Source organism: Panthera tigris, chromosome C1 (assembly GCF_018350195.1).
Source record: "Panthera tigris isolate Pti1 chromosome C1, P.tigris_Pti1_mat1.1, whole genome shotgun sequence".
Classification (NCBI taxonomy): Eukaryota; Metazoa; Chordata; class Mammalia; order Carnivora; family Felidae; genus Panthera; species Panthera tigris.
Window position 1 is genome coordinate 79,607,494 of NC_056667.1, and position 27,039 is coordinate 79,634,532.

The window sequence follows — 27,039 nt, forward strand, 5'->3', positions numbered from 1 at the left end:
CTTTCTCGATTTGTTTCTCAGGATTTATAGGATGAGAAAGAATGCTTTGTGCTCTTGTTTTGACTCATCTCTCTAGGAGAATACAGAAAGTCATTTGCAAAGGACTAAAGCCCCAACTACACGCCTTAGAACATGCGTAATTGTGTGGGCTCTTGTAGTCGACACAGGCCTCCCTGAAACCTGTGGTCAGTCCCCTGTCTTTTTCTTTTAATCAGAGTAGTACGTGAACAGCTTAAAAAGGAGTACATGAACTGGACTTAGTCATGAACACACTAGTCCTGTGCCCCATTCTTCCACTTTAACTGTCGCTCCCAGAGTCAGTTCTTTTCTTTTCTTTTGTTTTTACCATTTCATCTCTGTCTCTGCGTTTCAATGTAACTTACGTTACTGTCCTAGGTTTTTCAGTGTTAGAGAACATGCATTTATTTCCTACTTTGGAAGATGAGAATTTGCTCTTTTATACTCCTACCCGTGCTCACCCTCTCATGTTCTACCTTATTTATTGTTAAGTTAGAATTTATTGTTTACGTGATTTTGACTGTTTACCGCTGAGCTACATGCTGCACTTTGGTAGTTTCTTTTATGTACAACTTTTTGTTTTTCCTGGCATTTAAAAATCACAAGTTTTTGTTTGTTTGCCTTAGTTCTTTGCCTACTTCTTACTAATTCGGCTCAGACTTCCTGACAAACTGTAAAATCTTTACAGTGTTGTAATATGGTCCTGCACACCAGGATTTGATTTTTATCTCTATTTCCACTGCGCCTCATACCTCTTGTCAATTTCTTGTCTTCCTGCTCTACTCAGTATTGATTGCACTTTAGGCTCACTAAATAGCAGTCCTTTTTGAATTTGCTTTTATCATGATCTTGGGAATTTCCTTTATCTTTCTCTTTTGTATTAAATAACCTGTTTTCTGAATCCTTTGTCTCCCTCTTCCTTAGTTTACTTTCTCATTTTGGCAGGTGCAGTCTTTTTCTGAGAAAGGATACCAGGGAAGTAAATTTTTGAGGCCTTCCTTGTAGATCTGATAGTCTTTTCTTCTCTTAAACTTGACTGATAATTTAGCTATTAATGCATTCCAACTTGGAATTCATTTTTTGTTAGAATTTTGAAAACATCACCTGTTTGTTGTCTTCTGTAGAGCTTGGCAGTTCTCAACCTTGGTTGCAGGATGATTTGAATCATCTGGGGAATTTTGAGAAGGAATAATATCTGGGCTCACCCCTACACATTCTGATTCAATTAGTCATTACTTTTTGAAACATCCCAGTGATTCTAATTTGCAGCCATGGTTAAACACTGCTTGTCTAGCTGCCATGTTGGGTGTGGAGGCCCATTCTTGTGCAGATTGCCCTTCCTTGGCAGTACATCTATTTTAAGTCCCTATGGAAGCTTTTATTATCATTTTTTTATTGTTCATGTATTGCTGGTATTTGGGAATTTTACTGAATATTGCTGTGAATTTTTTTTTTTTCATTGTTCTGGGCACTAGATGGGCCTTTTTCTCCCCTCCCCTCCCCAGGTAGGCTTCATGCCCAGCGCAGAGTCTAACGGTGGGGCTTGAACTCACAACCCTGAGATCAAGACCTGAGCTGATATCTAGTCAGATGCTTAAGTGACTGAGCCACCCAGGTGTCCCACTAGGTGGGTTCTTTTCTTTCTTTCTTTAAAATGTATTTATTTATTTTTGAAAGAGACAGAGCGAGCAGGCAAAGGGCAGAGAGAGAGGGAGAATTCCAAGCAGGTCCCAAGCGCTGTCAGCACAGAGCCTGATGCAGGGTTCGAACTCACAAACTGTGAGATCATGACCTGAGCTGAAACCAAGAGCCAGATGCTTAATTGACTGAGCCACCCACGCACCCCGTAGGTGAGCTTTTTTTTCAATTTGAGGAACTCATTCTGCATTCTGAGATATTTTCTTGTGCTTTTGAAAAATTTTTTTCTCTCCCTTTTTTCTGGAATCCTTATTACTTGAGTGTTGGAACCCTAGACTGATCATCTGATTCTTATAATTTCTCTACTGTTTTCATCTCTGACATTTTCAAGGAAATTTCCTTTTACTGTATCATCCAGTGAATCTGTATTTGTCATAATTTTATTTCCAAGAGTTATCTTTTTGTATGGATGTTCATTTTTAGAGCAGTCATTCTTTCAAGTGTGTGACTTTCTTTCCTTCTTTCTTTCCTCCCTTCTTCCTTTCTTTCCTTCCTTTTCTTTCTCTTTCTCTCTCTCTCTCTCTCTCTCTCTCTCTCTCTCTCTCTCTCTGTCTGTCTGTCTTTTCTCTCTCACTGTCACTCTCACTCTCTTCCTGTCTCCCTGCATTGTTTCTGTTTCCTTCTTGGCCCTTTGTTCTCATCTTTGTTGTTTATGTTAGCAACTCTGTCACTCTTGCCTCTCTATTCACATTTAAAAGTGAGGGCTGAAGGAAGCCAAGTTGAGGGCTTATTGACGGTCTGGTCTTCCTGAATAGTGTTTTAAACAGACAGTCTGGTCATTTTTGTGTGTGTACCCTAGTGAGGAATTCACTAAAAAATTGTAAGAAGTTTGTCATAAACCTAAGTGTTTATTCATTGCTGCTAGCATATCAGCTTTGGAGGATCAATTTTATTGCTAAGTTCTGTTTACATGGGCTGTGTGCCTAAGTAATTTGAGTCTTTTGTATAACGTAGAGAAGAGATTTATACCCTTTTACATGATTGTAGAATTTATAGTTTTTCCTTTGATGACTTTATTATCTAAATGCCATATCTATTAATAAAAATACAGTCTCACCAATTACAGCATTGTTAAATACTTACAGCAAAAAATGTGCAGGTTATATACACTATGAATTTATTAGCTATCTGTGTAGAAAGTTACATATTATATATAAATAACCTTGCACAACCTTGGTATAGTATAGGAGAAGTAGTTTATTTCGTAAACTTTTTTCCCCTTTTATTTACATTTTGTGATTTCACGTTTTGTAATCTAAAATAATATTTGCTCTTATAAACTATGGATTTCCAACTTTAACTGAATAGACACTGATACTAGTTTTCTCACAGACTTAATGCCCTGGAGAAAATGCATTGCCAAGAGTAGGTGGTACATTATTTGGTGATGATGGACAGGAGGAAGGTTATTATCTGGCATAAGCCAGCTTATAATTCTGTTAGATAGAGTAATCAATTTGTTGGGTACTCAGTTTTAAAATGTAGTTTTGAGATGTAGAAAAAAAATGAAAAACAAAACTACTTAAGGGTTTCTAAATAACATATTATTTTGATACTATTTAAACGTACAGAAGAGTTGCAAGAACAGTGCAAGGAGCTTCCTTACACTCTTAACCCATATTCATCAATTGTGAAATGGCCATTTTAAAGTTAATTGTTAATTTTCTCCTTGATAAATATTTTTGAGCTTCTATGTATGAGATCTTTGATCTTTGGTTAAATTTAACATCTTTAAATGTGAATTCATAATATGAAAGTTTTATTTGAAAAATAACACATTCCTCTAACTCGGTACTAATGCCACATTGTAGATTGGTTTATCTGTCTTTTCCTTTTTGCCTCTGCCACGGAGGTTTAGATTCATGTATTTCTCCTAAAAAAAAAAAAAAAGAGTCTCAAAAAGACTCATGATGGTCCTTAATGTACATTTTAATATCCCTTACATGTTTATTTGTTAGCAGTGGCTAAAAGCTTTGGAGTATGGGCACATTTTAACAGGACAGACTCCTTCTTTAAGGTAGAGACTGGTAATTCCATGATTTGAAGGAGAATCCTTCATACCTTGTTGCTGCTATAGTGGAATCATAAAGATATATTTTATTTTCACCCAGGCTACAGGCAGCATTTTAAAATCACCAAATCATCATTTATAAAAGGCTTAAATGTTTTGGAAGTAATAATGATGTAAATAAACTGTAAAATTATTCTTTATTATTATTTTTCCTTTGCAGTGGAATAATAAGCAGAAATAAGGCTTTATTCAAGAAACCATTTTTTAAATTTATAGCTGCTACTCCAATGGTAAACCATTGCTGAATGATAGCATGTGCTTTACCAAGTTTTATAATCTTGTGTGTTTCACAGCTTGGGCTAAAGCTAAAGCACTTTGGTTTTATGTAAAGTTTGGTTCAAGTCATTTTAATTTAAACCTCTAAACTTTTTGTACTGTCTTAATTGCTTCTTGTTTTTAATATTCTTTTAAAAAAATTTTTTTAATGTTTATTTTTGAGAGAGAGAGAGAGACAGAGACAGAGCATGAGTGGGGGAGGAGCAGAGAGAGAGGGAGACACAAAACAGGCTCCAGGCTCAGAGCTGTCAGCACGGAGCCCGACGCAGGGCTCGAACTCACGAACGGTCAGATCATGACCTGAGCTGAAGTCGGATGCTTAACTGACTAAGCCACCCAGACGCCCCTTTAATTTTCTTGTTTCTACAAACATTTTTATATGATTCTATTTTAGCTTTTTCTAGTTCAACATAAAATTAAAAAACAAATTGTTTAGCACTTCTATCAAATTTGGACTATTAATTTTTTATCAGTCTAAAGGAGCATTTCCCTAAGTATGTCCTGTCTATGTATGACAGAGGAGATGCTACACGCTATAGAACTGTCTTAAAAGAGTTTCAGTGCAACACGTCATACTGTAAGAGCTTTGAGAAGACCTTTTGTAAAGACATTTGCTAGCTTTGTTTAGCTCAGATTTTCCAAATTTATTTGACCATACAACTTTTTTGCTCTAAAAGACCAGTTAACATTACATGGCATTATTCACCTATTCCCTCATAAAAATAAAATTATTACCATATCATTTTTTTGTGGTGTGGAGCTAGGTTTTGTTTTGTTTTGTTTTTCCGGTTATTTTGAAAGAGCAGAAGAGGGGCAGAGAGAGAGAGAATCCCAAGCAGACCCTGTGCTGTCAGCATGGAACCCAACTCTGGGCTTGATTCCACAAACTGAGATCATGACCTAAGCCAAAATCAAGAGTCAGATGCTTAACTGACTGAGCCACCCAGGTCCCCGTGGAGCTAGGTTAAATCATTTAGTGCATTGTTTTTCAAAATATATTTTACTTATATTTGAATATTAATAAATACTATTTGAGAAAAGAGTGTGTGACCAAAGAAGTTCTATCATTTTAGTAGATCACAGACATAAGGTACTCAGAGATCCTTTACTTATATGATAGTTTTCAAAAAAGTAGTGGAACCCTTACTTTGAATAAGTTCTTAATGGATATTTTTAGAACAGATAAATATGTAAAACAAATGAACGTAAAAGAAGAGTTGGTTTACTTTAAGTGTGTTAACACCTCTGAAGCCTCTGCAAAACCATCCTGAGGCTCTGAGGAACCCCACTAATCTACTTTCTGATTTATCATTTAGTCCTGGGGTCAGCAAACAAGCCTCCACAGGACAAATCCCACTGCCATCTGCTTTGGAAAATTTTATTAGGACACAGCCAGTCTCATTCTTGGCTGTTTTTGCTTCTGCAATTGCAGAATTGAGTAGTTGGAACAGAGACCTTCCTGCCCACGAAAGCTTAAAATATTTACTCTTGACCTTTTGCAGTGAGTTTGCTGATCTGTCATTAGTCTGTCTCTGCAATTAGTTCATACAAATGAGAATCATGGTATTAAAATATTTAAAAACAAAGAAATACTAGCTTATTTCATCCATAATAACCCATTCCTGACTCTATAAAGTTAATTGTTTTGCCATCTAAGCTCCTTTTGTGGCAGTTTAAGCCTTTTTTTAAATTGCCATTTTTACTAAGGAAAGAACTAAGGAAATTATTCGTATTTGATTTTGCCATTTATAGAGGGATTTCAGGCAGCCTATGTAAAATGATTAAATTTCAAAAGTTAGAAACATGTTTTTGCAAGAAAATGTTTTTCAGCACCTTTTTTCTTAATTGATTCTTTTGAGTCAATAAAAATTTCCAAGAGTAATTTTAGAGCTTTACAGGGTTTTTAGTGTGAAATATTGCTTCTTTTGCAACTAATGCATTGCATGTGGTGGTTTGCAGTGGTATCATTGGTCGTAGCAGGAAAGATTTCAAGAGATACTTATTCAACTTCATCGCTGCCATGCCTCTCGTAAGTGTAATTCTTTAAAAATCTTTACATACGGACAAATTTGTATCTTACTAAAATCTTCAAAGATTTGTGTGTACTTCTTAACTTTAAAGATTTATGGCAAGTTCCTATTCCGAGTTTAGTTTTGTAACTTACAGCAGAATCTTTCAATGTAAACCTTTATCCTAGATAGAAAAATAAATTGGATTGATGTGTGTGTGTGTGTGTGTGTGTTTTTTTTTTTTTTAACCTTTAGGCCAGGGTATCTCTGATGTTTAGTAGCATTGCACTTGATGGTAGTAGTGCCCCTCCCCCAGTTTTGAGGACCAAGTATGTCTCTAGGACATTGCCATATGTTCCATAGAGGCTGGGGTGGGGGTAGGCACGGTGGCAAAATCACCCTGGTTGAGAACCATTGCTTTAGGCCATTTATAGTAACTTGAACCACTGATGTAGTTTAAGTTAAATTGGATTTATTTATTTATTTGTTTGTTTGTTTAAAATGGGAATTTATTATCTATATATTAAAAATAAAGGTCAGTGTTTGGTTTAAATCATAAGTGATTTTCTTAGCTTGGTTCTTTATTGTCACTATAAGAATTTTAATGTAAATATATCAGTGAAAAAAACTTGATTGTAAAATCCAGTTAATCAGAAAATATGTCAGAGATTTAATAAAGCTTGAGGAATATACATACATGGCTTTTAGACCTTTAAGAAATTGAGATAAGTAGTATAGATATCAGTAAAAGGTTGAGATTCAGTAGGCGGCCAGTGTTTTCTTGAGAAAATGTTCATGTAAATGAGTTTGGAACTGTGGAAGAATTAACTTATTAATTTTAATATAATGATGGAAAAGAGAAATAAAGATGACTCTAGAAATACTCTGGAAATGGTATTAGTTGGTGTGAAACTTAGAGTACTTTTTTTTAACAAATGCAAATGAAAATAGAATTTCATTGTCTAGGGTTGTCAGTGCTTGTAGTAGGAAACAAAATATAAACGCAAATGTCAGGACTCCTTTACATTGGATACAAAGGTGACAGATTAGGCTTTTTGTTTGTTTACAAAAAAAGTAGCAAGGTGCTTCTCATAATTGATGATACTAACATATTCTAAAATTGAGTGTCAAGTTAGGTTTTAATAATATATCACGATAGTATAGCCAATTGCATTTGGTTTAGCATATTGTCTTTGTATCTTTGTAAACTCTAAGTAAAACAGAACTGAAGTACATCAGTTTGGACTGTTGGTAATAAAAAATCATAGGATTTAGGGACATACCCAGTGAAAGAGAAATAAATTGTAATTTTATAAGTAGAAATGTAGTGAAACCAGTCATATCTGTTTGTTTCAGATCTCTCTGGTTAATAACTTCTTGAAGTTTGGGTTAAATGAGCTCAAACTGTGCTTCCGCGTAAGACTAACTAAATACCTCTATGAGGAGTATCTCCAGTAAGTGATAACCTATTTTTGTATTAAAAATGCTTAAATTGAATAGAAATGCTTATGATATTGAGATATAGAGGTTTTTCCTTTGTATTGAATATATTTTTCAAGGGAATTGCTCTTGGACCCAGAAGCATACAGGGAAAGCCCTCAGTAATTTAGACTCTCCTACGGGCCTTTCCGTTAATCGACAAGTCATCCCTCTCTGGATGTTCTTCCTTGTTTCTAAAATCAGTTAGGACAATCTTTAGGGACTCTTCCAGCTCCTGACTTTTCTGTTTCTATGAATTTACACTATGTGCTAAAATGTGATTGTTTGTTTTAATGTCATTTTTTTACTGCTATTATAGAGCTTTCACATATTATAAAATGGGAAATCTGGACAACAGAATAGCCAATCCAGACCAGCTGCTTACACAAGATGTAGAAAAGTTTTGTAACAGTGTAGTTGATCTGTATTCAAATCTTAGTAAGGTAAGTTTCTTTATTTTCTTTTTTTAAACTATCAGAAAATTATAGGTTCATTCAATTATTTCAACACATGGATGTTTTGATAAAGTAATAGAATTAAACAATATTACAAGTAGAAAGAGCCTTTTGTTTTATAGGTGCAGATATATAGAAACCAGAAAAGGTGGTACTAGATTTGGGGTTCCATCTTAGGTCCTTGTATTCAGTGTCTTTACACTACATTGAGAAACTACTGGGTTACTAATGGTTAATTATCACAGTAGAGCTTCCTTAGTTGTTGGAAGGTGATACATGTTTTTCCCACTTGATGGTCAGTAGACATTGGTCATGCTGTCTCTATTTTAAGTTTTCAAGAACTGTTTCTTTTATGTATTTGTTGATCTATATACTGTTATAGTACATTATATATATAGTGGGAACTCTACGTGTTGACAAATATGTGTTAAATGTTGAATAGTATTTTATATTTGTTGTGTTGTGTTAGCTATATATCTATGCATTCCAGTTCTTTTTAATTCCTTACCTTCTAATATTTACGTTACAGCCATTTTTAGACATAGTTTTGTATATCTTCAAGTTAACAAGTGCAATAGGAGCTCAGGTGAGTTTAATCTCTTTTAAATTGCTCTAATATGGTGTTGTAAATAGCTGGAGTGTTTGTAGGAGTTTTTATATATCTCAAAGAATGTGCTTTTATGACATGTACCTAATAAAGTCTAGTTTATAAACTCATACTGTACTAGAGACTTAGAAAGTATTCTAATTTGGTGTTTTAATTTTCCTTAAGGCAGATACTTGGAAAGTTTCTGTGGCATTTATAACCAGAAGTGCTTTAACAATGACATACATGTACTTACTGTTGTAAAGTAATGGCTAAATAAGAAGAGATTTGGAGGCAGCCATTTTAATATGAAACTTGAATGTTAAAATGTCAGAAATACCTTTAGAGTGGCTGTAACTGTTTATTACATCATATATAATTTTATAAAAATGTAAATGGTTGACTATCTCATGAGCCTTATTACCCTGTCTTTCTGATACTCATGTTGGTAAGAATGACCTTTAGATTTTCTCTGAGTATTCTCATTGAAGTATTACTTTAGGCATTTAATACATTATTGTTACATATTTATCACACAACCATGTAATAATGTGGCCGTTGTATATATATATGTGCATGTGTATGTGTACACATTTTGTAGTTGAGAATATATGATTTCTATAGTGGATTTAGCTTTTTTTCCAGAATACTGGGAAAGTAGTTTTTTATTTGAATTCTCTTATCTACCTTACTAACTTTTTGCTACGCTGTGATCCAAGTTTAATCATTCTTCTAGTTTGTTTTTACTATAAGCAAGTGAATAGGCCTAATGCCTCTCATCTGTGTGCTCCAATATTTTTATGGTACTTAGTACATTTTTATACTTAAATAATCTTTCCATGTATCCCTGTTATCCAATTCTGATTCTCAAAGGTAGAAACTATGTTTTAGTTCTTTCCTTTGCCCATTCTTGCAGTAATTGTTGAACTGCATTGAATCAATCATATTTAATTAAAAAAATATTGAATACACATTATAGTCCACACATCTTGTGTTAGGTGGTAAGGATAAAAAGATGAATAAGACACAGTTCCTGCTGAAGAAGGTTTACAATCTAATAACAGAATAGATATTCAGATTATTATAAGGTCAAGTGCTAAGTTCAGTAACAGAAGTTTGAATAAAATCTTTAGTGTCCGGAAGAATTGGAGGTGATATTTGAGCTGCTCTGAGGAGGATGAGTAGGCATCCATTAGATATGTCAGGTTTGCCAGGCATAAGAACAACTTCATTGAATGGCGTGTTCAGGAAGTTGTTTTTTCAGCATGGCGGAACATGCGATATAGGTGGGAGTGAGGGAGTACCTGTGATGAACTTGGAGAGGTGAGCTTAAAGCTTCTCCCTTGGGTTGGTCAGTGGGTGATGTGGTGACTCACCAAGTTACAAGCTGTGGCAGCTGCAGGCAAGATGTAGAGGGAAGGGCAATTAGAGCTGCCTTGGGGGACTTTGCTTGAGGCCCTACAGAGTAGTGAGGTGTTAAGTGTATGGTACTTACTTGGAGATATTGTCTTGGATTCTTAAGAGTGATGGGGGTAGAGATAAAAATTTGGGAGAAGAGATCTAAGGAAGAAACCTCAGGGAATATTAACATTCCAGGAGAAGGCAAAAAAAAGAGGTCTGAGACTTTCTGTGGAATCTTAAGGGAATATCAGGAAGAGTTTCATCAGAAGAGTTTTAGATGCTATAGGAAGAGTGTAGACTGCAATTAGGAATTTTTGGGTGAACAAATTCAGGAGAGCGTACAGTGTTGGAGGAAGAGTTGATGAGTAGTTAAAAGGATGAAATGCCCAGTGTGTCCTTTCTCAAAAAAGAGTTAAGGGGAAAAAATTAACCAAAAGAGCAGTTTTTCTCAAAGCCACTGGAGCTAATTATAGAAATTGTACATGTTGCATCCGGTGAATGTATTATGATATCCTTAAACTTTGTATATTCTCTCTTCCAATAATAATAGGGCCCAGCAAGTATGATGGCCTACTTGATTGTTTCCGGGCTATTCCTAACTCGACTTAGAAGACCCGTTGGTAAGATGACAATAACTGAGCAAAAGTATGAAGGAGAGTATAGATACGTTAATTCCCGGCTCATCACCAACAGGTAAGGAGCAATGTGTTAAAGGAATTTAGCTGTGAAGCACCTGGGTGACCCAGTCAGTTAAGCGTCCGACTTTGGCTCAGGTCATGATCTCATGGTTCGTGAGTTCGAATCCCACATCAGGCTCTGTGCTGTCAGCACAGAGGCTGCTTTAGATCTCTGTCCCCCTCTCTTTCTGCCCTTCCTCTGCTCCCGCTCTCTCTCTCTCTCAAAAATAAACAAACATTAAAAAATAATAATAATCATTAAAAAATGAAGGAATTTAGCTGTATTAAAAATGTGTTTTTATGAATATTGATGTCATATAAGTTAACTCCAAAAAGTGTGGTAGACAGTGTTACTAAAATGGTGTTTGTGAATTTCCCTCTTTTGAAAATATACATTATGAAAGATAACCAGTTTTATACAAGAGTAATCTTCCACATTTCTAACTCTTTTTCTTAACTGTGTAGTATCCTTGGTTCACCTCTTCATAATTTTCTGTTCATTTCACTTTAAACATGCTCAAAATATAATTCAAATTCTGATTTACTTACAATACTTCTTCAAGGAAAGTTCTATCTCAGCTTATCCACAAATACTTTTGAGACTGTTTGGAATTCTTAGTAATTCAGTCTTCCTGCATCTGTCTCTATTTTCCTATTTTCCAGATAGTTTCCAAAATAGGAAGAAAAAGTATTAGGCTTTGGAGCCAGCCTGACTAGTTTCAAAATCTGCCTCCTCCATTTACCAGTTATATATTATACAACTTTCGGCAAGTTAGTTATAGCTTCACTTTTCTTGTTTATGATAGATAATATAGGGCTGTTGTGAGGATTAAATATGAAATATATACAAAGCTTCCAGCACAGGTTTTGATATGTAGTTTGTACTCAGTAAATTTTCTCATGTATTAATGTATGTATGTATTAAACTGTCAACCTTACCTCATTTTGAGAATCCTCATCTTTATTTAGTACCCCATAAGCATTTACAGACTTATTCAGAATACTTTTTTTAGGGGCACCTGGGTGGCTCAGTTGGTTAAGCGTCTGACTCTTGACTTCAGTTCAGGTTATGATCTCACGGTTCGTGGGCTTGAGCCCTGGTCAGGCTCTGCGCTGACAGTGTGGAGCCTGCTTGGGATTCTCTCTTTGTCCCTCTCTTTCTCTGCCCCTCCTCTGCTTTCTCTCTCTCTCTCTCTCTCTCTCTCTCTCTCTCAAAATAAATAAAAAATATTTTAAAAATATTACTCTTTTAATAATTCCCTCTTCCTTTATTTCCTTGCATCGCTAAAATGGTAGCAATGTTAAATAGAATTTTGTGCTGTAGGGAGGCTGAGGAATAGATGATTGGTTGAGTAGAGAGGTGATTTACCAAGTGAATGGAAGATGGTATCAGCTAGAATGCTTTCTTTTACAAGAAACAGAAAACCCTGATTCTGGCTGTAACAATAAGGACATTTACTACTTGACATAAGAACTCATAAGATGCCTGTTCCAGGCACAGCATGATCAGGGCTCTGGCTCTTCTTTTATATTCTCTTGGCTCAGCCTTCCTTTGTACGTTCCTCTTTTCCTCAGCCTAAGTTTTCTTGTGATTACAAGATGACGAAGCAGTTCCAGATGTCACCAGCACTCCTCCCCTGTAAAAAGTCCAGAAATCAGAACAGGCCATCTCTTCATGAGAGCAGGAAAACTTTCCCGGAAGTCCCATGGCTGACTTTGTTTCACCTCTCATTGACCAGAATTATCACTTACCCATGTCTGAAGCAGTCACAGTAAAGTGATTGCCTGAGACCAAATGGAACTCATTCCTTGTAGATAGGTAACTAAGAAAATTGGAGTTCTCTTAGGAAGAAGGATGTGGAAGAGAATTAATGGTAGATGCCCAGCCATAGTATTCTAGGATGTTTTTGCCCTTTCAGGTTTTAGATTGGGGCTAAAATGATTCAGTGGAATGTTTACTTTATCTTCCTCCATGGGCTTAAATGTGCAGAGGAGGTAGAAGGAAGCGAGAAACTAATTATAGGTATAGAATTGTTTTTAAACTGGAACTCTGATACCCTGGGGCTCTATATGATTGTGTCAAGGAAATGGTGAAACACAGGTCAAACGTGATTCATTTTTATACGAAGTTAATTTTACTTGAAGGGGCTGAGGCAAGAGCTACCTTGTTTTTATAATGGGAAGAATGCAGGTACATTTTGGAGTAGAATATGCAATTCACATAAATTTTTAAGGGAAAAAGAGACTTTAAGGAAATATTGGGTGTTTATTGAAGGCTTTTCAACTCTGCCCTTAGACTCCTATGTAAATCTTTACTTTTCTCTGCTGTAAGAGCTACTTTTCTGGGAATGTTTACATCATACTGATGTATGGGAAGACTAGACTTGAGGGTCAGGTATGGTTTACAATCTTATCTGCTTGACTTGCTAGCTGTGTGACAACAGATTTTCTTAACTGCACTTTACCTTTCTTCATCCGTAAGAATGCCTTTTTTCTTCTAGTCAAGATTCTTGTGGCCCTTATGGACCCATTCAGTCCAGCTCAAGAAAAGGAGAGTTGTTGTGAGGAAATGGTGGGGTTCCCAGAATAAGAATGACTGTTCAGCTGGGCCTCCTGGAAGCTGGCACTGTGAAATCATTTGGAGTTGGTTTGCTTTTCAGTCTTTCAAAGGCTGTATGTCATGGCATCGCTCAGTAGCTTCTTCTACCTGTTATTTATCCTCTCCCTCCTGTGTGTAGGGTCTATACTCCATTTGTCATCTATAATGGCTGTCCCAGCCCTGCTTTCCTATATATCATAGCAGCTTCCTTCTTATTTTTTATTAAAGAAATTAATTAAATTTCTGAGGACTCACCCGGCACATCTTTTCCAACCAGGCTACGGGTGGCATATGCAACATATGGCTGCAGTTCAGTCTGTGATCCGGTTAGGTGTGTGTTCCTGTGCTCTCTGGTCAGCTGAGCTTGGAGCAGGATCTCCAGCACAGAACTGTGGCAAGACACACCCATTAAGCCTATAGTCTTAAGTGTCCACTGAAGTTTTTTTTTTTAATGTTTATTTATATTTGAGAGACAGAGACAGAGCATGAGTGGGGAAGGGGTAGAGAGAGGGAGCTACAGAATCTGAAGCAGGCTCCAGGCTCTGAGCCATCAGCATGGAGCCCAACGCGGGTCTCGAACCCACAAACCATGAGGAGATCATGACCTGAGCCGAAGTCATATACTTAACCTGCTGAGCCACCCAGGCACCCCCTAAATGTCCATATCAATAAAATATTCAGTCATCAATTACTCTATTTCAGTTGTTTTTCAGGCATAGATAATGTTAAAATTAATTACTAAATTATTTTCTTTAATAGTGAAGAAATTGCCTTTTACAATGGAAATAAGAGAGAAAAGCAGACAATCCACTCAGTCTTCCGAAAACTGGTAAGATAACATGCTTGAGGCTCGTGTATTAATGGAAAGATTATTTTTGGCCCTTGACTATCTGAATCTATAGGTATATATCTTTAATCCTTAAGCTATTCATTTTTAAACAGCTATGAAGTATTTTTATGCTGTATTTTCATAAAAAATATAAGAATAAAAACTATCCTATTAGTGTATTAAGCCTCCCGTTACAAACATTATTTATTCATTAAAATAATTGTCAGTGTATTTTTAGAGATGCACAGGCGTCTTATTTAAAGATAAATTCTTTGCTTTCTGTAGCATTCTTGAAGATATTATTATGATGATGATTATTTAGAATAGGGGTCGGCAAACTGTTTCTGTAAAAGACAAGATAGTAGATCTGTAGCTTAGGCTTCTTAGACCGTATGGTCTGTGTTGTACCTATTCAGCTCTGCCCTTCAAAAGTAACTCTACACTCTATGTAAATGAGTGAGTGTGACTGTGTTCCAATAATACTTTATTTACAAAAATACGTGGCAGGCTGCATTTGTACTTTGGGCCATATAGTTGGTTGACCCTTGATTTAGGGTTCCAAACATTGTTTCTTGTGAAAACTGTACATACATCGGTTCTTTTCTTGCCATTTGGAAAATTTGAATTCAAGGAATTTTATTCATTCATTTAAAAGATACTGAGTGCCATCTAGGTGCCCATGCTTGTTCCAGGTGCTGGTAATTTTGTGGATGTGACATACAAAATCCTGCCTGTAAGGAGCTTACATTTAAGTGGAAGTTTGTGAAATTAAGTGTATATTTGAAGTGATTTAAAAAGGTTAAGGAAAGTCATTTTAAATTCCTTATTTCAGAAATTGGATTTTTGCCTTACTTATATTTAATGTGACTGAACTTTGATAGTGCTTACTGATAAAATGCATTTAGGGTAATTTTCCAGGGAACTGCTGCTGTTCACCAGCTCACTCTTTACCTGGGTTGCTTATTCTTATCCTTAGATTTTAGCCCCAAAGTTAACAGCTTATTGTGGCTTTGCCTTCTCTGGTTAGTCTATGTGAAATGGCCTTCCCGATTTAACGATCTGTTTCTTTAAAAGCATATATTGCAATTTATATTTATCTTACTTGTTTTCTAGTTTGTCTCTTTCATGAGGATGTAAACTCCATGAGCTCAGGGACCTTGTCTGTTTTATTCACTGTTGTATCTCCAGCATTGAGCATAGCATATAACACATGGCATTTGGTGAATAAATGTTCCAGTCATTGTACTTTCACAAGAGGTAGTAAGAGTAAGCCACCCTGACATGCATGGAGTGAGCAAGTTAGTCACAGAATAGAAATATCAAGGAAGATGGTATTCCTGGCCAAGAGAACAACAGAAGGAAAGCCTTAAGACAGGAACATGTTTGAGGAACCAGTATTTCTGGAACTCAGAGAGGAGGAGCAGCTTAGATTAAATTTAGGATAGAGCCCAGTGCCAGATCATGCAGGGCCTTGAATAATCTGATAAAAAGGCAGAATACAAAACATTTTTAGATTTGTTATTTTAAGGTACTGCATTTAACTGAGATTAAAGCTACAGACTAGGGCTGCGCAGCATTGATTACATTAGCACTTGGTTCAGATGCAGTGTAATATGATTCTTAGAGAAAGCATAGACCAGATGTCTCCAACTAAAGCAAAGCACTGAGTGCCAATCTAAGCAGCTAGTGTTTTACCTAAATTAGCTCATCCTTCTGTTTTGTTGTCGTTGTTTTAGTTATTGATCATTTTCAGCATATATGTATCTGACCATATTCTGAATACAATATTATGTGCAAATAATACCACATTATCATTTATATGTGATTTCCATTCTGTTTGCATAAAAATGGTTTCATAGAGTATTTTTGTGGCATCTACTCTGATCAGCACTGTGCTCAAGAAAATGTGATGTACAGTGTAATCAGAGATTGTAGGCATTCTAAATATTCATGGAATAAATCTTATAATTTTTTTATTTTTAGGGTAGATTCATATTTTTATATACGTACAATATATATGTATATTTTGTTTTTGCTTCTGCCAGGTGGAGCACCTACATAATTTCATTTTGTTTCGGTTTTCTATGGGCTTCATTGATAGCATAATTGCCAAATGTAAGTATGCTTTGAAATGGATAGTGGAATGAGATTTGTGGAAAAAGTGAAGTGTTATTAATGTTTCAATCCTAACTGTTTTGTGTCAGATCTTGCCACTGTTGTTGGTTACCTGGTTGTCAGTCGTCCTTTCCTAGATTTGTCTCATCCTCGACATGTCAAGAGTACACATTCAGAACTTCTAGAGGTAAAGTATTAGTAACCGTTGTCATAATAAATGGAAAATTTCAATATAAAAACAAATAAAAGCTGCTTTTTAGTCTTAGAAACATAAGTGAAAACCAGTATTTATTTCTTTTTAAGGATTACTACCAAAGTGGAAGAATGCTTTTGCGAATGTCTCAAGCTCTGGGTCGGATAGTTTTGGCTGGCCGTGAGATGACGAGATTGGCCGGGTAAGTAAGATTAGTAATGATGAACAAACAGTTGCAGAGAAGTTTTAAAACTATGTAATACTTAATGATTGTGCCCAGTTGAGGTTAAGATAAGGGGCAACTGAAGTCCCGTTTCCTACTCCTGGAAGCTGATTTAGGACCTTTAGAGAAGATTTTTCTCTGATCGTAAACTTTTCATGTTTGCTTAAGACAGCTGTTTTGAGCCTTCAACCAGGTTAGTGGTTCTTAAGCTGTCTGCTCTACGGACACTAGTATTCGATAAGTTGGGAAATGTTAAGTCATGGCAATCTTTTCTTAATTTACAGAAAATTAAGTTAATGAAGAGAATTTTTGCATTTGAACTTTTTTGTCCTCCTCTGTACTTTTTTTCCCCATAGGTCTTGTTACTGGCAACCTAGCAAAGGATAAACACAGATGAAGTTGATTTTAATGTGTAAAAAGTAAAAAGTCACTTCGTGGTGTCTGTGGCTGCAGTTGTAAATATGGTCATACTGTTAGGTGAAATTGTTCTTAGACCATAAAATGGAATTAAATATTTCAGTATTTTCAGCTCTAATATAAAGGGCTTGGTATGGTGTAAAAAACACCATCATGTAAAAAGTACTTCTGAAGAAACTGGATCACATCGGATCCTTCCCAGACTTGTGACCCATCCGCATGTTTCTTCTTTATTCTTCCTTATCTTCTATGGCAGTTTAGGGCTTCATTGCAAGATAGAGGAGATTGTCTACTGCTATGAGGAGTCTGTTTCTCTTGAGAATGCGGACACTCTTCCTGCTTGTTAATAACTTTTCTCATGTCTTTATGGTTCATGGTAGATGGGGTGCTTCTGTTCCTTTGGAAGGTTTCTGCTTGATTTTCACTCTTTTGATTCTTTGATGCAGATTGCTTTCTCTTTGACCATCGTGTTATTTTTATTTCCTCAATGTCTTGGCATTAGCTTTGATTTCTCTCTATTGCCACAGTGATTTCCAGCTAATATTAACACTTCATCTTTTCTCCCTTTTGAAGTAGGAAAGAGAGGAATCTTCCGTATTTGTCCATGTTTATAGGAAGGTAGCAGGCATTTTGGCATACTTGTAATAAATGCCTTCCTCAGACGGAGAAGCTAACTATACTTGGCATTGTAGCTCATTCTAGCAGGAACTCGGTCCATACTTCCTATGTCTAAGGAATGCACTAGTACTAGTCCTTAGTCTACTAGTCTAGTATCTACTACAAACTTCCTTAAAATTCTAGTGGCATACAACTTTCTTGTCTCACCTGTTAAAAGAAGTAACTGTGTTGAGGTGGGGATCCTATGAAACCTCTCTTATCCTGTTCCTGTTGTCCTACTGAAACATAATAAAGCATGCATACACTATTAGCGCTCATACTTTCTGATGATAAGACTTCTTCTTTTAGGTTATTTCATTTAAACTAAATTATAATTTTGGAAACGAGTTCAGTTTGAATAAGTTTTGAACTTACACAATGTCATATGTCGTTACATCTCAAATAAATAACAAAAATAATAGAGATATGATGGCCTTTGGAGTTTTCATTAGGACTTTTTTTTGTGTGTTTTTTTTTTAGTTTTACTGCTCGGATTACAGAATTAATGCAAGTACTGAAGGATTTAAATCAAGGCAAATATGAACGCACCATGGTCTCACAACAGGAAAGGGGTAAATATGAATGCACTGGGCCATGTAGTTTAAATTTTGGCTGACATAATGTGGTGCTTTAATACTTATTTTCCACTTAAGGTATTGAAGAAGGAGCACAAGTCATTCCCTTGATACCTGGTGCTGGAGAGATCTTCAATGCTGATAACATTATAAAGTATGTATTGAAAAGTTCTTTAGCACCATAAACATTTGCTAACTGCATAATAGCCTTTCTCTTTCAGCTGCATTTGCTTAGTATTTAATGTAAAATTTTAATTTTTTCTATCAATTTCCTCTGTAGATTTGATCATGTTCCTTTAGCAACGCCAAACGGAGATATCTTGATTCAAGACCTTAATTTTGAAGTAAGTTTTTAAATGATTGTATAAAAGCTTAGATCAGATTCAGAAAGTGAAATGGAAAACTGTTTTCTGAATATTTAAAATAACTGTAAGGCTTGTCTTAGTCTCTGAATCCGCAAAATTGTTTTAAAAAGTAAGTCTTTGAAACACTTAGAAATCTATTTTTCTTAATTGTCAGAACTTTAAAGTTTCCTATATTACTATGAAAAAATCTTTTGCAAATGAAGTCTGTCTCAAGAAAGCGATAGAAGGTATAGTTACTTGTAATCTCTGGTGAGGAATGAGTATTTAAACATGCAATATAATTTTATTCTAAGTTAAAAAAAACTATGGTTTGGTATTGTTTTGACCGTGCAGGAGGGTCTATACCTATACAAACAAAATACAGAATTTGTTATAACTGAAAACATGGAAGAACAGCACAGTAGCACTGCAGTAACATCTCATGCCAAGTGAATAGTGCTGCTGAGTCAGTGTGGTCTGTTAATCAAATGGGGATATAGCAGACGCCATTAAAAAGAAGCAGCAAAGATGCGTAGTTTTGTGATTTATAAGACATTCCCAGACTTGAGGAACTATAACTATTAGGTTATATGTCTGTTACGACTTTATGAATAGTTCAGATCTGAAAATCTTGTTGATTAGTAACAAATTCCTATCATGGAGGCTGTCTCCCCAGGTCTAGATATCATTTTTCTAGAACAACACTGTCCCGTTGAACCGTCTGCAGTGATGGAAATGTGCCATGTTTGCTTTGTCCAATATAGTAGCCACACTTAAAATTTAATTTTAGTAAGTTAGATCTTAAAAAGCTACACGTGACTGACCTAGTGGCTACCATATTGGACAGCACAGCTCTAGAATTCTTCTCCACATGCCTACATGAGTGGCCTTCTATAATTTGTTTTATGTGGAGCGTCTTTTCAACTACTTTCACTTTAGAAATGTCTGATAGTTGGGGCCCCTGGGTGGCTCAGTCGGTTAAGTGTCTGACTGCGGCTCAGGTCATGATCTCATGGTTCGTGAGTTCAAGCCCTGCGTTGGGCTCTGAGCTGTCAGCTCAGAGCCTGGAACCTGCTTCAGATTCTGTGTCTCCCTCTCTCTGCCCCTCCCCGCCCCTCACTTTCTCTCTCTGTCTCCCTCTCAAAAATAAATAAACATTAAAATAGTAATAAAAAAGAAATGTCTGATAGTTGATAAAATAAGTATCATTACTGGATTTGTTTTGCAATTGTTATAATCTTCAGCAAGTCTTCGATTTTGTTCCTGTTAGTAATGTATATTTTTTAAGTACGTCCCCACTTTCTTTTTAAGGAACTATAAAAATGAAAAATGTTAGCTATGCAAAGTACTTTGAACTTATTTGACAATGAGTATTATATATTACCATATTTATTTTCAAGCCAGGAAACACAAGAATACATAGGGAAAGTGTAAATATAATTGGTAAATAATGAATGACTCCCAAGTATCCCAGAAGTGTCTCATTTAATTCTCGGTGTGCCAGTCATTGTGGTGTGCTCCCTTGGCATAGTAGGTAGCCACCTACCTGGCTTGATTTCAGGGATAAAGAAGAGCTCAGAACCCCATTTTTGTTACACCAGGGTGAAGGAGGGCCATAGGATTTCTCCAGTGAAGAATCCTCTTGGCCCTTTCTCCCACTTTCCCTCACTTTGTCTTGATGCAGAAATAGATTACACCAACAATACAGATGTATACTTGATTAAGCATAGTGAGAATGGATTTGGGATCTATACGTACAGATACACGGAATAGAAAAGATCCCGATTATTGTCTGAGGTATTGCCTACTTTGTCACATGGGTATCATGCTAAAGGTGTCACTCTCCTTTTAGTCCTGAAGCCCTTCTTTTTAAAGTCCCTATGTTTGGATTTAATAAACTTCTGGCTAGTGCCTATAGCTTCACTTTTATAGTCTCAGAAAGACCGTTACTTTTTGCTCTTATTTTGGTTTCACTTGGAAAGTCTTTTGAGTCCCTAGTTATGCCCCTGCTTGTGTGTTACTTTGTGACCATGTTTCGTAGGATCTGTGATCTCTCCTGTTGATTCTTATTTTGTTTTCTCTTCCAATGGAAACTGTTTCTTTGACTTGTGCTCTTTGGGCCTAGTGTAATATATTCCTCTTCTGTCTTTCTCTGAGTTAGGTGTTTTAAGTTAGACTTGGCTTTTTCTCCTTTATTTCTGTCATTTTCCTTAATGTAGCCTTCCTTTATTTAACAAACATCCTTTACTTCTTTGTAACCTTTAGTTATTTTCTACCCATTTGGCTTACTTGAAAATAAGGATTCCTTTCTCCTGAAAAGAGGCATAATAAAACAGACTTGGCCACCAAAAAATAAATGTTTAATGCTTTATGATTATTTTGTCTTTTGGGTCACCTAATAACAAGATAATATACACCTCTTTAGGATAGGAGATTTTATCCCTCATTCCTTTATAAACTCCCCCACCACAGATGTATTTATCCATTCAGATGTAGACTGAAGAGACCCTCAGAGATTAAAGACTTGTGGATTATAATGTAGGCATTAAAATAGTACTTTGTAAGTTACTCAGATTTTTACTTTTTTAGTAAGGCACATTTATAATGTTTGAAGAAGCCTGTGAATCTTCATAAGCAGCATACTTTTGTATATTCTCTTTTTTACTTAAATCATATTTATGTGTATAACTGTTTTTGATGAAGTCTTATATCTGGGGGAATATTTTATTGGTAAAAATATAGTGGTACAGAGCACTTGTTGACCCCTTAAACTGATCCCGGAACCTCAGTAATTATAGTGTTATTAAGAACTTCGTAACTATAAAAGGCCATAAGTGAAAGTTACCCTTGTCTTTTAGTCTTCATTTAAGCTGGGGTGGGGGGACATTTTTATAAATCTTTACCATGGAAAAATTATCGCTGGCTTATTATGACTGAGTCATAATCAGAAGTTTGCCCACCATTACCAAAAGCCATGGGGGTAAAGTTATGGCTGAATCCAAGACATTTGAGCATAAGAGAGTGCTTACAGATGTCTGTAAGTCTAATTATTATTTTTACATGTCATTATAAATTTGGTTTTTGGATTTCCTGGCATATTGCACCAAATAGAGTGGAGAAGTATTGGATATCAGTGAAAACCACAATGAACAGTTAGGAACAGAAGAAGGTCTATATGATTGATATGACTCAAAGCATAGTAGTGGGGAACCATTTAATTAACAGCCCTGAACTTTAGGAGCTCCTAAGGAATCACCATTATAGTAAAGTAAAATTATTATATATAATCAGAAATATTCACTATATTCAGTTTCACAGGAAAAGGTAATAGGTAATTCCTTAGAAGTCCATCAAAAAGATTCTTTAAAAATAATTTCTCGGAAAATGGGATAGTTCATTTTTCTGGAAAAATCATTCAGTATAGTTCATTCTCTAACACTGAAGTACATAAGATGTGGTATTTTTTTGTAGATCAGTTATGTGGTAGGCTAGTCATTCTCAACCATTTTTTTTTTCAATATATGAAATTTATTGTCAAATTGGTTTCCATACAACACCCAGTGCTCATCCCAAAAGGTGCCCTCCTCAATACCCATCACCCACCCTCCCCTCCCTCCCATCCCCCATCAACCCTCAGTTTGTTCTCAGTTTTTAAGAGTCTCTTATGCTTTGGCTCACTCCCACTCTAACCTCTTTTTTTTTTTTTTTTTCCTTCCCCTCCTCCATGGGTTTCTGTTGAGTTTCTCAGGATCCACATAAGAGTGAAAACATATGGTATCTGTCTTTCTCTGTATGGCTTACTTCACTTAGCATCACACTCTCCAGTTCCATCCACGTTGCTACAAAGGGCCATATTTCGTTCTTTCTCATTGCCATGTAGTACTCCATTGTGTATATAAACCACAATTTCTTTATCCATTCATCAGATTCTCAACCATTTTTAAAAAGAAGCTCATTCTTTTGTTACTGTGGTAAAATATACATAACGTACAATTTATCCCTTTCTACCATTAAATTTTTTTATTGTGGCAAAATGCACATAACATAAAATTGACTCTTTTAACCATTTTTTAGTAAACAGTTCAGTGCCATTAAGTTCATTTATAGTGTTGTGCAGCCATCACCAACTAACCATCTCCACAAATTTTTATCGTAACCAACAGAAACTCTGGACCCATTAAACAATAATTCCTGATTTCCCACTCTCCCCAACCCCTGGTAACTACTATTCTACTTTATAGATATGACTATTCTAGGGACCTCATATAAGTGGAATCATACAGCAGTTGTCCTTTTGTGTCTAGCTTATTTCTTGAAGTTTCATCCATGTTGTAGCACGTGTCAGAATGTCCTTCCTTTTCAAGGCTGAATCCTATTCCATTGTACGTATAGTCTACATTTTGTTTATCCCTTCATCCTTCTGGGTTGCTGCCACCTTTGGCTGTTGTGGCTAATGCTGATGGCTCTGTGTTTCATTAGAGTAAAAGGCAGTCCTTTCAGTGGCTCCCAGTGCCCTGTAGGATTTGCCTGCACTGCTTTCCACCAACCTCTTACTTCTCTCAGCTCTTTTCCTACTACTCCTTCCTCTCTCTCAGTTTTCTCAACCTCTTTTCTGTTTTTTGACAAGGATACGTACATTCCTGCTTCAGTGCCTTCGAACCAGCTTTTTGTGGGTAGGGTTAGGCTAGAGCAGTCTTCCTCTAGATAAACTCCTAATTTACTCCTTTCAAAGTTGCCCAGTTGTCATTTCCAATGAGTCCTGGTCTGGCCACCTTCAAAACGTAACCTCCCCTAACCGCTTCCAAATTTCCTTACCTTGGTATATATTTTTTTCCATAGCACTTATTTTCTAAGATACTATTTAGTTTACTCATTTCTTGTGTGTATTCTTTATGTCTCTCCCACTAGAATGTAAACTGGTACGGGCAGGTTTTGTTTTTTTTTTATTCATTAGTATAGCTCCATTACCTAAAGCAGAACCTGACACTGAGCATTCCAAAAGTATTCATTCAATTAAGTAATAAGAACATAAGGCCTCAACAGTTAAAAAAATTTGTCAAAGGCAGGTTCCACAGCTAGAGTAACTCATACCTTTGTTGTCTCCTTTCCTGCTGTGATACATTGCTCTGTAATGTTGTGAGCTGAAATTCTAACCCAGGTTTCTGATTTTTCACAGGGTTGATTAACACTTATATGAGACCATAAGCTCAGAACTTAACCACTCTTGATTACGTTTTTTTCATTTAACTTTACATCATTGCAGAGCGATTTGGTGGCACTTGTAAATATTAATAATGCATATATACTTCTAAGAATCTGATCTGTATAGACACATTTCTCACCAATGCATAAATTCACTCACTGATTCCAGTTCATTGCAGTATTATCTAAAAGAGCAAAGCAAAATGCAAAAGACCTAACAAAAAGGAGGTAGTTAAATAAATTAGGGTGCATTCTTAGAATGGAATACACTGTAGGCCTTTAAAAATAGAATGGGAGGAATCTGAGTATACTGACTTAGAAGAATATTTGTGATATATTATTAAATAACATATAGAACATACATAGTATGATTCCATTTTTTTTTTGAAAACATATACACACATACTTGTTTTCAAGAATTCTCAAAATTTATAAGCTGCAGTCATTGACTTTTAAATGAAAAAAGTGAGTAAATATTGAAAGTAAACAAAAATGAAAGGTCAACCAAACCCTCCACTGCTTCTACCTATTATCACAGTTATAGACAAACTAGAAAGCTTATCGTTAGCAAAGAACAATTTGACTCAAAAGAAATGTTCACTGAGTATATATTCCCTATTAATTCATGGACTGATTTTCAGGTTCGATCTGGGGCCAATGTTTTAATTTGTGGTCCAAATGGCTGTGGGAAGAGTTCACTTTTCCGTGTTCTTGGTGAAGTAAGTACAAATTGGCCTCAAGATATTGTAATCTTGTTTTGCCATACAATCTACTACATGGTGAAATTTATAATTGCTCCTCTCCCCCTTCCTTTTCCTTTTATAGTTATGGCCTCTTTTTGGAGGGCGTCTAACTAAACCTGAGAGAGGAAAGTTATTCTATGTTCCTCAGGTAAGACCTTGTTTATTTTGTAATCTTTGATTTAAAGATCTTTTCATTTATTTTTAAAGAATTCACTTATAATAATTTTTGCTCTGCCACTATCAGAGACCTTATATGACCCTTGGAACACTTCGAGACCAAGTGATATATCCAGATGGAAGAGAAGATCAGAAAAGGAAGGGGATATCTGACCTAGTAAGGAAATGCTTATGGACTAGACCTACTGGAAATCCTCCATATCAGATTCTTTATCTTAATCAGTTAAGCATTTTAACTGCCAGGTAGTTTATCCTAGCCTGAAAAGCCTTCTAAAACCTTGTCATTAATTACAACTTTCCAAGTTGAGGTAAGATGTTATCTACTTTGCTTAAATATGGTTTGGTGAATTTAACCTGTCTTTACACTATTACTTTTTTTTTTTTTTTTTCATTGCCCTTATCTTTTAATTATATGCAATAGTGTTATTCTCTTTAAGCTACCACATATGTCAAAGTTAGCATAGATAGGAAGTAAAGGATTTAGGGCTATCTTTGTGCCACATTCTTTTGTGAAATGTGCCCCTGTAAGTAATATTGGCAGTAGAATTACAGCGATTCTAGTTTAAAAAATAAAGCAAGCTAGAGAATGTTGGTTTACATTACGTGTGATTTAATCTTTAATCATTTTGCTGAAAGGTACTAAAGGAATACTTAGATAATGTCCAGTTGGGTCATATCCTTGAACGTGAAGGAGGCTGGGACAGTGTTCAGGATTGGATGGATGTCCTCAGTGGTGGAGAGAAACAAAGAATGGCGGTAAGTTATTCTTGGACTATATTGCATGACAGGGCAACTGATTGCTTAGGGTCACTCTTACAGTCCAGTATTTTGATTAATCAAGGCACACAGTTTTATTTTAATCTTTTTATTTAGCAAGTATTGTTGAATGGATTAGTTTAAATGATAATAGAAATGCTTGAAAATATATAACTTGCATGTACATTTAGAAGTCTGAAAAATCCATAAATTTTCTAATTATATTACTATTAATTCATTGGGGATTAATTAAAGTTGGGGAAACTTTCCATCACATTGATCCTGGGTTATATGGTAGTCCAAGATGTCTTATATCTTTTTCCTGTTGACCTCTCACTGAAGCTTTTCTTTCTGAAATATCAGAAGGTAGTAGAAATCATCCACTCTAACTTTGTTCCCACTTTATTCTGTTCCTGCCCTTCCCTCTACCATTATGTGTGTCCTGGTTTCAGGGCTTAGTATCTGCTACCCAAAATTATTTAGATTTCTTACATTTTCCTAATATGAAGAAGGGTTTGCAAGGAACTGTTTTAATTTTATGATTGTCTAAACTTATTCCTGATCAAACTTGACTACAGGACACTGCATATTAAGAGTGATACCTTGAGTACTCTGTTAAGAGGGATAACTTTTAAAGAGTCATTTTCTAACCCTGCATACCATAGTTTGCGCAGATCCAGAGGAATTTTTTTTCCAGTGTGTTAACCTTGTGGAAATTAGAACTGTGGCTAAGGAAAAACAGTAAAAGAAATGGCTTATTGCTGAATTGCTTACTCATTATCTTTGGATTCTATTCTCCCTTTTCTGTTGCCTCCTATTCCCTGATACTGCATATTATTTTTCCCAAAACATACCCATTCTATATGAACTTAATAGTGATTTGTCTGGCTGGTGCTATAGCATAAGATTAATTGATAGAGTGAAGAATGAGTCATAAACAAAAGAAAAGAGATGTCAGCCATACTCAAAATGGAAATTGGGTGGTAGGAGTGAGAATTTGAAGTGATTGGGGTTTCTGGAATCAATTTAGTAGATGACTATAGAAATAACTACAAGTCAGTAGAGCAAATTTAAATTCTTGTTACCATGACTTCAAAGAAGATGGAGGGATAAGTCAAGATTCACAAATGGACACAGTATAAATCCAGAGAAAGAAAAATAAATGTGCTGAACTAAGAACTCTATGTGTAGGGTACAGAAGGGATAGTTCTTCTTTGAAGATAAGAAGTTCAAGGTCTGGAGGAGTGAGAGAATGTGTTAGGGAGAGGACAAGGGCCAAAGAAGGAGCCTTGTAAAACCAGATGAGCCACTCTGGAGCGCCTGGGTGGCCCAGTCGGCTAAGCGTCGGACTTCACCTCAGGTCATGATCTCACAGTCTGTGAGTTCGAGCCCTGCGTCGGGCTCTGTGCTGACAGTTCAGAGCCTGGAGCCTGTTTCAGATTCTGTGTCTCCCTCTCTCTCTGCCCCTCCCCCATTCATGCTCTGTCTCTCTCTGTCTCAAAAATAAATAAACGTTAGAAAAAAAAATTAAAAAATAAA

At 35.9% G+C, this 27,039-nt stretch overlaps 1 protein-coding gene across 2 annotated transcripts in view; it reads left to right on the top strand.

Moving 5' to 3' along the window:
- Positions 1 to 27,039, top strand: part of ABCD3 (ATP binding cassette subfamily D member 3) — a 75,040-nt gene that overhangs the window by 36,670 nt on the left and 11,331 nt on the right. For both annotated transcript variants that reach the window (XM_042997937.1, XM_042997938.1), the window contains 16 exons: positions 6,023 to 6,092; positions 7,429 to 7,526; positions 7,871 to 7,994; positions 8,536 to 8,592; positions 10,544 to 10,686; positions 14,029 to 14,098; positions 16,144 to 16,213; positions 16,303 to 16,400; positions 16,517 to 16,608; positions 18,184 to 18,275; positions 18,357 to 18,432; positions 18,559 to 18,622; positions 24,466 to 24,543; positions 24,650 to 24,715; positions 24,812 to 24,901; positions 25,381 to 25,500. In XM_042997937.1, coding sequence (XP_042853871.1) covers positions 6,023 to 6,092; positions 7,429 to 7,526; positions 7,871 to 7,994; positions 8,536 to 8,592; positions 10,544 to 10,686; positions 14,029 to 14,098; positions 16,144 to 16,213; positions 16,303 to 16,400; positions 16,517 to 16,608; positions 18,184 to 18,275; positions 18,357 to 18,432; positions 18,559 to 18,622; positions 24,466 to 24,543; positions 24,650 to 24,715; positions 24,812 to 24,901; positions 25,381 to 25,500 — 1,408 coding nt within the window. The remainder of the gene's footprint in view (positions 1 to 6,022; positions 6,093 to 7,428; positions 7,527 to 7,870; positions 7,995 to 8,535; positions 8,593 to 10,543; positions 10,687 to 14,028; positions 14,099 to 16,143; positions 16,214 to 16,302; positions 16,401 to 16,516; positions 16,609 to 18,183; positions 18,276 to 18,356; positions 18,433 to 18,558; positions 18,623 to 24,465; positions 24,544 to 24,649; positions 24,716 to 24,811; positions 24,902 to 25,380; positions 25,501 to 27,039) is intronic.